At 43.9% G+C, this 12,258-nt stretch overlaps 1 protein-coding gene across 2 annotated transcripts in view; it reads right to left on the reverse strand.

The window, feature by feature from the left end:
* CC2D2A (coiled-coil and C2 domain containing 2A) overlaps positions 1-12,258 on the reverse strand; it is a 79,769-nt gene that overhangs the window by 19,981 nt on the left and 47,530 nt on the right. For both annotated transcript variants that reach the window (XM_063135500.1, XM_063135501.1), the window contains 2 exons: positions 11,358-11,525; positions 2,330-2,435 (listed from right to left, as the gene is read on the reverse strand). In XM_063135500.1, the coding sequence (XP_062991570.1) occupies positions 2,330-2,435; positions 11,358-11,525 (274 nt within the window). The remainder of the gene's footprint in view (positions 1-2,329; positions 2,436-11,357; positions 11,526-12,258) is intronic.

The following is a 12,258-nucleotide window of genomic DNA, read 5'->3' on the forward strand; positions in this document are numbered from 1 at the left end:
TCCAAGGCCAGATGCAATGTTTATTCTATTGAATTACTTCAGGGCAGATATGCTGGTATCCCTTATCAGGAATGACGGTGCCCCTGTAGGAATACGGAAGTGGAGACGATGGAGCATATCCTTCTGTCCTGTAGCTTTTATAATCAGGCCCGCCATCTTATGATTACCCCATTGTTGAGCAAACTGTCCAGAACTTCAGGCAAATTTTATGTTAAGTTTCTGTTGGAAGATAAGTCTTCAAGTGTAACTTTGGCTGTTGCTAAATTTCTTACAGTGGCGGCCAAGATTAGAGCTCTTTGTGTATTAGACTAAAGTTGATAATAGCTCTAACTGTATGATTTCATGTCTGATTCTTGTGTTTGGTTGTTTGTTGTTTGTTTGTTTTCTTTTTATGGATCTATAGATCGCAATAAAGAAAGTAAGTATATACCACTTTCATACTGCTATATCCTGCTCGGTGTAGCTCCTGCGTTTTATTTATTTATTTATTAAATTTTTATACCGCCCAATAGCTGAAGCTCTCTGGGCGGTTCACAAAAATTAAAACCATAATAAAACAACCAACAGGTTAAAAGCACACATACAAAATACAGTATACAAAGCACAACCAGGATAAAACCATGCAGCAAAATTGATATAAAATTAAAATACAGAGTTAGAACAGTAATTTAAATGTAAGTTAAAATTAAGTGTTAAAATACTGAGAGAATAAAAAGGTCTTCAGCTGGCGCCGAAAGGAGTACAGTGTAGGCGCCAGGGGAGCTGGGGAGCTCATTCCACAACCGGGGTGCCACAGCTTTATATACCACTTTCATACCACTTTCATAGTGCAATATCCTGCCTGGTGTAGATTACGCCAGTGATGTCTTATCACCCAACAATGTTTTAATTATCACTGTCTTTACCTTTTGCTTTTCAATTTTCTCTAACTGCGTGGCTTGTATTCTGCCACTGCTCCCAGCGTGTGTATACAGGCCTGCCAATTTAAGGTACAAGGTTAGCTGACCACCCTATTCCAGAAACAAGCATTTCTGCTCATTTCCAGTTTCTCCAGGGCTGTATCTCCGTTGTGCAACCAGTGGGTTTCACTTGCAGGCAAGAATAGACAGGGGTGCAGCACCCTGTTGGATATGCCCAGTGCCCTAGGTTGTGTAAGCCATTCTGGAAAAGTTTTTGAAGGGTAGGATATAAACCCGTATAAATAAATATTTTTTTTTTTTAAAAAAAACACCCCGATCTTTATCACTTTATTAGAAAGCAGAATGAAAAAATACATCACAGCATGTTTCTAGTGAGCAAGCAAAACCATTTACTTTTTATTTATTACATGGCAGAATACTGAAGCACTTGGGAAGCTAGTCATCTTTATTGGTTTATTATTGCACTGACTGAGGAGATATTATTTATCACCTGAAGCTCCTAGAATAATTTTGTATCTTAAAATCACTGTGTTAGAGACAGACTTGAATTAGTTACTGATCATCTGACTATTGCTCAAGTTGGTGTATCTAGTTCTAGGCAAGGGGCTTATGAAACCTTGTTACAACGTTTAAGCTGACTTTCTCTTTGAGCAACTGTAAAGAAACAGTAGTAGACAAAACCTATTTTTCTATAAATGTATTTGTTTCAATACATTTAATACTTTTTTTAAAAAAAAACCCAAGTCTTTTATATGTTATCTGTATTTTTGTTTGTTGAAAACCATAAATCTGATTTTATTTTTTATCTATAAAATATAAAATATATTTAAAAATATTGACAGTCTATCAGCATTCAAGAAAGCTATCAACACTGGTCTCTTCCGGCAGGCCTATCCAGTAGAATTTTAGGATGTTTTTAGGATGTTTTTAGGATGATTTAACAATGTATATTATGTTCTTAATTCAGTTTTATGTATTTTATATATACTGTTGTTCCCCACCTCGATCAAAATGGAGAGGCGGGTGAGAAATATTATTATTATTATTATTATTATTATTATTATTATTATTATTAAAATATATATTTCTAAATAAAAATGAAGTAAGATTTTTGATTTTGCAGACAAAAACACAGATAAATATAAAAATAACTAAAATAATTGAAAATATAATCATTTTTTTTAAAGAATGTATAAAATGAAATTACTTTTTCCTATATTGATTGTTAGATCTGAAATCCTTGTATTTTGTACTATTCTAAGATAAAAATAATTAAAACAAAAGGAGTTAAAAGGAAAAAAAGTGTTTCAAAAGAAAAAAATCCTACTGGCTGAGGACGCTGGGAGTTGTAGGGCTTTTTTCCTCTCTCTAACATGCATAGGATTGCACCGGAAAGTATTTGAAGGTACCTGGTTAAATGCCCACTCTGTGCTGTGGGCCGGGCTCTGCGGGGTTGCAGATGCAGCAAACATCTCATTGAAGGACCATGACGATCTAGATGGCTGCTGGAGCTTGCTAGAAAGGAAAGTATACAAAGAAGTTCAGTGAACTTCCCAAATAATAACAAGATAAGGAAAACGAAATATAATAAGGATATTTTAAGCTACTGATTGTGGGGAAACTATGGTTGGTTAGAGAATTTTCTGCTGCTATATTTTCCATAGAAATTGTTCCACTGTAAACAAAACAAAACTGTTTCATAAAACTGATCAATATACAGAACAGATACAATACAATACTAGTCAATGCCCCATCTTCAGGCCAGCACAGGACATAAAAGGCTGGTGCAAACATAAGCAGATAGAAAATGCCCAGTAGCCAATGTCGTTAATTATGCTTTCTATCATCCTGATGATCGAAAACATCCCCCAAAATTCCAAAAGATGGAGCGTGCTTCTTGACAAGACTTTATTGTGCAATTACCCTGACTCCTTTATCTCATGCAACAACTAATATATTACCAATAACTTTACTAACATCAAAATAATTTAGTATTTTATGTATCCTACCATTTATTTATTTTATGTATTCAGTATTTCTGTATCCCACCACCCCCTTCTCCCAGTTTTGGAACAAAGTGCAGCTAACAACCCAACATAATAAAACAACCACAAAAATAAGGATCATATACATCAAGAGCCAAATGCCTGATCCAAATGTCTTCAGCCTTTGTTGAAACAGCTGAATTGGTGATGGTAGACTTAATATCACTTGGGAGGGAGTTCCACAGATGGGATGCCACACCACCACAGATAATGCCCTGTCTGTCTCAGGTCACCACTTCCCTAGCCTCTGCTATTGATGGGCCAATGACTAAGGCCTCCCTTGCTGATCATAAAGTTCAAAACAGAAAAAGCAGCAGAATTTGTATGGTATATGGGGGATAAAAAATTCTCTTTAAGCAACTCTGATCTGTGTGTAAATAGAAAACACAATGAGATTAGCAAAAACAATGAAGACATTAGTGGCACTTCAAAGACTAATAATTTTATTGTAGCATAAGCTTTTGTATAAATATTTCTTATAATTAGCTTTCAATAAACCCTTTGAAGAGCCATAAGATTTGTTTTTCTGCCGTACTTGTGCAGAAGATGAGCATTGTTTACTTATTTCAAAGATCTTAGGGATAAAAGCTGATACTAATTTTAAAACTACAGTGAAACAATCTTGCCTACATTTCAAGAAACTTCTGTCTTTGTTGCTCACAAACAATAAATACACAGACCTCTTAAAAAATACAGATAAATAAAAACGATGGCCTCAAATGCCCTTTAGCTGCACACAAGTTATAGTACTGCACGGGGTTATGCATCCCCACAGACCTCAAAAGATGTTTCCAAGCAATTTAGTGGGCAAAGAAGTGAATCAAAATGCACATCAACTGCATATATGGAAGCCTTCTGCTCCCATACACATTTGCTGGGTCACACGCTGCAAATTCATCTCCATGAATTATTGCTGCAGTTATTCGAGTAAGCCAGGCATATGGCGCAAAAAGTCTGACATGCGTTTCTGTTATGAAGTCCGTGAGTGTACATATCACTGATGGCCATTCTGAATGACTACTGGAAAAGACAGGTTGCTTACCTGTAACTGTAGTTCTTCGAGTGGTCATCTGTGCAGTCACACAAAATGGGCTCTGCGCCTGCGCAGGGCCAGCTTTGGAAACTTCTCTAGCTGAAAGTCTTTTAGGCGGGAACCCCTCCCCCACCGTCCACTGAGCATGCTCAGGGGTTCCCGCCTAATCCCCTCAGTTCCTGAAACCGCCTAAACAGTCTCACTGAGGAGAACTACCAGGTGATCAAAAATAATGACACCACAGTGGGGACGGTGGGAGGGTTGTGTGACTGCACAGATGACCACTCGAAGAACTACAGTTACAGGTAAGCAACCTGTCTTTCTTCTTCGTGGTCTCTGTGCGTCACACATATGGGCGAATAACAAGCTGACTACCCGGAGGTGGGTGGTGTCAGGTGATGGATGAAAATTCAACGGATTGCCGAAAATACGGCACGCCCAAAGGCACAGTCTCTACGCGCTCTGATGTCCAGACGGTAGTGACTGGCAAAAGTCAGAGGTGTCGACCAGGTATCCGCTTTGCAGAGGTCCGGTATGGCAATACCTCTTTCAAAAACTGTAGCAGTGGCCCCTCCTCGGGTGGAGTGAGAGCGCACTTTCCCCTTCAGTGGGGGGCCAGCAAGTTCATAGGCTAATTTAATAGTCTGAAAAACCCAAGCAGATATTCTCTGCGGAGATGCTTGGAGTCCCTTTTGTTTGACCCCTAACAAACAAAAAATCTTAGGGATCTCCAGAGAGTCACTGTTCTGTTCAGCGTATGTAGTGTCGACTCAAGAAGAGTTGTCGGCGCAAGGAAAAAGCTTGGCAGAGTAAAATCCTGCCCAAGGTGAAAGGAGAAACAACCTGTGGAAAAAAGCTGGGTCCGGTCTAAGGACCACTTTGTCGGCATGAAAACCCGTATAAGGTGAGTCCATACGGAGTGCCGCTAACTCTGATGCACGTCTAGTAGACGTTATGGCAACAAGGAATACCACCTTAAAAGTCGGTAAACGCAAATCTGTCTTTGCCAACGGTTCGAAAGGCTTGGCAGACAGTGCTTTGAGCACCACGTAAATGCTCCATTGCGGAACAAAGGAATGAAGGGGTGGAACTGTATTTTTCATCCCTTTCATAAAGCGCTTAACCAGTGGATGAGTGAAGACCGAACAGCCCTGAATCCATAAATGTGAGGCAGAATCGCTGCCAGATAAACTCTAAGTGAGGAAACTTAAGGCCTCCTTTAACAAGGAAAAAGGGAAAGTGAGGACGGTGGAAATAGGCTCTGAAAGGGGTTTCTCATTCCTGCTTAGTGCAAAGGAGGAGTGAGCTTCCCATTTGGTAGCATATGATTTTCTAGTCGCTAGTTTCTTAGCTGCTAGAATTATGTCCCATATATCAGGGGGTAAGGATTGACAGTCTAATATTGTGGTTTCTACTATGAGGTCCAGAGAGCTCAATAAATTGAGGATTAGTCCCACTGTCTTCGATAGCATCCTCTTCTAAGATGCCACGAGAAGCCAGTTGTCTAAATATAGGTAGACTTTCACCCTGTGTAGGCAAATGAACTGCCATATATTTTGCAAACATTCGGTGGGCTGTGCTTAGGTCCAATAGACGCACCCAAACTGGGACATATCGGTACCTATGATAACCCCAAGGTACCTCTGGCGAGTGTTCTGAATGGCTATATGGAAGTATGCATACTTATGTGTATGGGACAAAACCTACTCCCTTGTTGAGAAGCAGCATTAAGAAAGACAGTGTGTCATCCATAATTTGCTGGTTCTGATGCAGTAAACGAGATGAGCAATGAGATTGAACAATCCTTCACCCTCGAATGGTAAATCATCAATCTAGTTCACAGAGTGAGACCTGCTAATCATAGGTATGCATGCGAAGCGCCAGAGCGCGCACCATCGCTCTCAACTCACAGTGAAGTGACGGGTCATGTTAAGTTGCTGACAAGAGGAAAAGTTGTATCTGGACATCATAACTAGATAGTGTATGACTCTGGGGCCCAAAGCAGATGAATATGTTCTGAAAACTCCCCATGGGGCTAACTGAACTAATATAGAATTGGAACACAGGTGCATAAAGAAAAAACCCCATGTCCATTACTGGACCTTATGTAAAGATTCTGCACTTTTCAATGTCAGAGCCATCAAAGAAGGGCCCTTCCAGGAATTCTTAACTGTCAGAAGCAGTGCTGGGAGGAAAAATATCGACACTGGAGTTGGCTTCTCAGTACATACTGCATGAGATACAAAATCCTGCACTTTATTTTCCTAGTTATGTGTCTCAATACCAAGCCTGGTCATCCTCAATGACCGGGAAGTGGTATAAGTCCTCCAAAGGAGGTTCTGCCCTGTGTAGGTGATGCAGAAGAGAGCAATGTTGAGACCGACTGATAGTCCTCAAAGGATTGAAGGGAATCAGGTCTATTCTTATGCTCCAACTCATCTTCCCCAAGTTGATCTCCTGATGTCCCATGGAATGGGGGTGGAATGGGGAAGAGCTAAGTAACTGTGCTGACGCATTGTGGCTGTAACAGCTGAGCCCTGTGTATTGGTCGCAATGACAGTGATCACGGTTGTACGTATCCCCATCACGGTACTAAAGCCAGTATCCATGCTTGTATGGTATTCTCAGGAGACGTGGCCCATTTAACATTGTGTGCCCTCCTCTTCCAAGGGAGGGGGGGAGCCCCAAGAATGATGACATCAGACATCATGGTAATAAAACGCTCTCCATTGAAAGCAAAGCACTCAGAGCGTAGAGACTCTGGAATGGGGACCTTGAAATAGGTGGTTAGCTTGCAAGGTATACACTGCCTGATGTGGTGGACAGATGTCCATTGGCTTTGGAGGGGAGAGATATTACATCTCACCCTCTGACATTGAAGCTGCATGCGAGATGCCCTCTTGGTATCAAGAGTCTCAGCGTTTGTACCAAAGAGCTATTAATGTTATTGCCAATCTCAGTATCAAGGGTTCCAGCCTTGGTACCGAAGAAACCAGTTATGTTATTGTCATTTTCAGTACCAAAAATTTCAACCTTGGTACCAAAAAAGCCATTTATGTTATTGCCAGTCTCAGCATTAAGAATTCCAGCGTCTGTATTAAAGATGCTAGTTATGTAATTGTCACTCTTGGTATCGAGGGTTCCAGTCTGTACCGAAGAAGTGATATTGTTGCCAGTGTCGGCATTGAGGGATTCATTCTCGGTACCGAAGAAGCTAGTTATATTGTTGCCAGTCTCGGTACCGAGGGGTTTCAGGCTCAGCACTGAAGAAGCTAGTTATATTGTTACCAGTCTCGGTACTGAGAGCAGTCTAGGTACCGAGAGGTCACAGGCTAGGCACTGAAGAAGCTAGTTATATTGTTGCAAGTCTCGGTATCAAGGGTTTCAGTGTACTAAAGAACCTAGTTATTATTGCTACCAAGGAGGCCAGCCATGGGGACTCTAACAGTAGTGGTTAGATCTGGCTTCCATCGAATGGCAGGTCCTCTATGCGGGTGTGTGCCTGCTGGGACAGCCCTGCGGACCTCAGCTATGCATGCCTTCGTAGCGCAATGGAAACTACCATGGCTTTGAGGAGCAGTCCGTAGCGTGGCGTGCTGTATAAAGCTATTGTCAAGAAAGTCTCATAGCCTCAGTACAAAAACATCTGCTAGTTCCCTTTAGTCATCTGGCAAGAATCCGGAGAGAGATGTAATCTTCCCCCATAAAAAGAGCTTACGTTTTGCCATTGTGGCTTGGTAATTATGCACACGAAGGGATAAAGCTGTAGAAGAGTATACTCTTCTCCCCAGGCCGTGCAACCTACGGCCTTCTTTGTCCACTGGTGCATTATTTGAGTATTATTGAGTTAGGTTTTGGATGTGTAAATAGGAATGGGACAATTTAGTCCTGCATCTTATAAATATATGTTGCCTAGCCTCCTCGACGTTGTGGCATAGAGGAGGGCAGCTTCCATCGTACAAAAACATCTGCCAGTTCCATCGTAAACTGGGTCAAATTTCTCTATAGGTTGGGATATTTGAGTCCCTAGAGACGTTGCCATTCTTTGTACCTGATCAGTAAAGTGTGCTAAGTCCTCTGAAGGGGACACCACTTCTGCGGTGACCACGAGGTCATCTGGTGGTGATGTATCTAGTGAGGAGTCCAATTGGTAATCCTCCTCCGATGGAACATCCAGTCCCATGTCTGATGTAGGCAACGTCTGCAAAGCTTGCGACGGTACTGAGCGGTTGGTACTGCGGTTTGCGTCGGTTGCGCAGCGCGCCTCGGTACCGATGGTAGAGGCGGCGGTGGCATGGCCATGACATCCTCTGGGAGAGGTGGACGGGAGATCGTTGGAGGGTAGTTGTGGGTACTGATAATAGTAATCTAAGTGCCTTCTGTGTCTCCAATCCTCGTAATAATACGGAGGATACTGGGGAGGTTGCCAATCAGCGTAATAGTCCCGCATTCTTGGAGGGGACATAGGTCGTTCACCATGGGTGGCATACTGGCGACCTGAATGAGTTAGTCGGTGAATGGTCCCGGGCTTAACCATAAGGCAACGCATGTCAGTATCGATAATCTTCGGTATCGACTGACGGTTGCTATGGCATTTATCGGTACCGACATCCGTCGGTATCGATGGGTTATGGCTCTTCTCAGTATCGAGGGGAAAGAGGGCCCTGATCAGCCGAGGTATGGACGAACCTCTAATTTCGCCTTCCGAGACCAATGCCCTTATGGTAGGGTCGTCAGCCGGTACCGTGATGATCCGTAATGGAGATGGTGCCGGTGAGTCAGCAATACACTCTGTTTGCTGCAGAGGGTTCAGTTCCGGTGGCGAGGATGGAGTCGCCCGTCTCAGTATCGAGTATGGTCTCAGAAACAATAGCCTCGGTACCAGGCTTAGGTAGGGAAAGTGATAGCCTCGGTATCGGCTTATTGGTAGTGAAAGCGATAGCCTCGGTATCGGGCTTATCAGTAGCGGCGGAGACCTTTGCAGTGAAAGGCTCGACATAGGGCTCCTATGCCCTGCCGCATGCCTTGGTACCTATGTGTTCGGTACCGGGCTCCTCGGTATCGCCAACTTTTTCTTCACATTTATATTCTTGAGTTTTGCTCTTATTCCTCTGATGGTCGTGTGCCTCAGAACTCTCTCTCTCTCTCTCTCTTAGAAATCTTTTGCCGCCCTTGCGGATGCGGACTGAGAGGAGGAGGAGGAGGGGGGAACCGGTAAGGCTCACTCCGTGCTGGAGGAAGTTGGGGCATAGACTCCATTACGATAGGAGATTTGGAGCGTCAAGATGGTCTCGGTTTCTCCACTGCCTCCAATGCCTTATCCCAGAGTATCGCCCGAAGGCGGTCTGAGCGGTTCTTTCTCGTTTGCCTCGAGAACTTAAACAAACACACAAGATTCCACAATGTGTGTTTCCCCCAAGCAGAGCAAACAAAGTGAGTGTCCGTTGGTTTGCGTGATCTTCAGCCTGCAACGGGGCACTTCTTGAAGAGGCCTTGATGTGCCATAAGCCACAAGGCTAACTAACAACAACGAATCCTTTTTTTAAAAAAAAAAAAACTAATAGAAAAGGTTAGAAAACTGGAGAGAAAAGACAAGAAGGAAAATAGAATATTTTCAGCTGAGGTAAAGTATACCACACACGAGAAGTCTCCACAAGCTGTTGACCCACAGGCGGTTGAAGAGAACTGAGGGGATTAGGCGGGAACCCCTGAGCATGCTCAGTGGACGGTGGGGGAGGGGTTCCCACCTAAAAGACTTTCAGCTAGAGAAGTTTCCGAAGCTGGCCCTGCGCAGGTGCAGAGCCCATATGTGTGATGCACAGAGACCACGAAGAAGAAGGTGAAATTAATTCGGCTTAGGCTGCAATCCTATACAAAAGCTCAGTTCAGACATAACATTTCTCAACAGTGGTTTTGGAACTCCATGCTGGAGTTTTTACACCATCGCCAAGAAATGTGTGGTCCGGTGGGAAAATCAATGCTGTGCAGAGGAGACTTCCTGCACAATAGTTGTGTTCAGTGTCATGCGGCAGGCTCTGTGGAGTTTCCCCCATGTCTACAGAGTCGCCAGGCAAGAGCAGCAGAAGACCCGGCCGCTCTTGCCCAGCGCACCTCTATCAGCATGGGAAATAATCCCCTCCCAGGAAGTGCTTCGGCGGCCACAGCTCATCCTGTCCCTTGGTGGGGTGGAGTGATTGGGGGCTCTCCACCTGTTCCCTGGGACATCCATGTCCCTTCGCCCTCCCTGCCTGCCCCCCGCCCAGCGATCCATGCAGAGATCGGCTTGAGGGGATGGAAAGAGCTTACCTGATGCTCTCAAGGGAGAGCCCGAGCTCCTTCCATCCCCTTGCGTCGATCTCCAAATGCTTCAGCAGGGTGTGGGTGTGTCTCCTGTGGCTCGAAGAATCCTCCCTCCACTTGTGGATCTCGGGGCATGGCGGATGAATAGTCTTTTCTCCCTCTATGTGACGGGGGGAGACGCCCGTCTCCTTCTGTGACCTGAGATCCACAAAGGAAGGCCAGATGTTTCTCCCAGCTTGACAATAAATGACAAGCTGCAGGAAATATCTCCCCCATCCCGTGCTGTGATCTATTTGGAGATTGGGTCAAGGGGATAGAAGGAGAGCATCCATCCCCTTGACCTGATCTCCAAATAGATCGCAGCACCAGGGGGTGGAGGAGATACCTTCAAGTCGGGACAAACATCCTGCCTTCCTTTCAGTGCAGCTACAGCAACCTGCAGCGGGGCATCCTTAGTGACTGCATCCTGCTGCGGATTGCTTTAGCTGCACTGAAAGGAAGAAGGGGCAGATAGATCGCTTTTCCTCTGAGGAGTGATCTAGGTGCTCCCCCTTTCCCTACAGTGACTGCTACGTTGGCAAGAGATGCGCCATGCCCGTCGGCCTGGTAACAATGGCGGCACCTCAATGCAAAGTGGAACATCCTTCGGCGGATGGATCCATTTTCCAGGGAAGCGTGCTGCCACCACTTGTTGCTAGGGCAACAAGCACGGTGCATCTTTCAGCTCTCTCCCACACTCCATCCCTCCCCTCCTCATGGAATGGCAACACCCCGATCTGGTGAGAACCAGCGCTACCATTCAGTGGGGAGGTGAAGGGGGCGAAAGAGAAGCCTACCCCATGCAGCAGGTGAATTCTACTCCACAGACAACTTTACCATGACACTTTAAAGCAACATGCTACCACAGCACTCAGTTCATGGTGATGGGACTTCCCACCAATGTGTCATCTGAACTCGGCCAAAGTTTCCTTGGTATGGGTCCCATTGAACTCAATGGGACTTATTTCTGAGCAGGCAGTATAGGATTGCATAAAAAAACACGGAATGAAATCTTCATACCTCCCGGTGGGCTTTCTGACCGGAATATCATAAGCTCTAATGATGTTCACCAAGAGTTTTATGTCACCATCTGAGAGATTCTGTGCAGTCACTTTTTTCCTCTCCTTTCGACTTGGTTTTAAGGGTCGTTTTGCCTCCGCCAATTTAAAAAGGCTGAGACCCAAAATGCTAATTACAAGAAAAGTAGCGTTAAGGAGATTTCCACATGTAAAGCACAGTCATTGTTATAATAAAGTATGAGGTACTTTGAATCTAAAAATACAATTAAAACATACATAAAATGTATGTGGGAAAGTGTAAAGCAGAGTTAAAAATGCATGATACAGCAGGCACCTAAACTATGATAATATTCTACAAGCATGCCTGTTTGAATGTATGTCTCTTGTCAAAATCAGCCAAAATTAAGAAATATGCGTAATGACATACCCTGGGCCATCAGAACTTAACAGAAGGCAAAGCAGAACAAAAAGAAAAACCAAGAATAAAACACAGTTGCTTAAGTACAGACAATAATGTTATCAATGCATAAAAACACAAGCAAAAAAGTATGCATGCATACAAATATAAAACATTCCAGAAAAGTCCAAATGTACTCAAGGTCAAATTCCAATAAATTTCCCATACATTGAAGTGAATTGCTCACCACCGCAACTTTGTGTGTGTGTGGTGGGGAGGCGTGACGTAGTAGCCAAGTAAGGGGAGCATTTACTGCAATTCTGGCCTACAGCTAGCTGGCCAGTTTCTTAGCTTCTTGTAAATTATACTGAAGGTCGCATCCAACTTGAAGACAGTCCCTGGGTTGTTCAGTCACTTCCATGTGCAGTGGGAGCAACTGGGCACACTCAGAGCAACCCAGGAATGTGGGGATATGCAACCTGGGTCATTCAGTTTCACGCACCCA

This window comes from Elgaria multicarinata, chromosome 10 (genome assembly GCF_023053635.1).
Source record: "Elgaria multicarinata webbii isolate HBS135686 ecotype San Diego chromosome 10, rElgMul1.1.pri, whole genome shotgun sequence".
NCBI classification, from domain to species: Eukaryota; Metazoa; Chordata; class Lepidosauria; order Squamata; family Anguidae; genus Elgaria; species Elgaria multicarinata.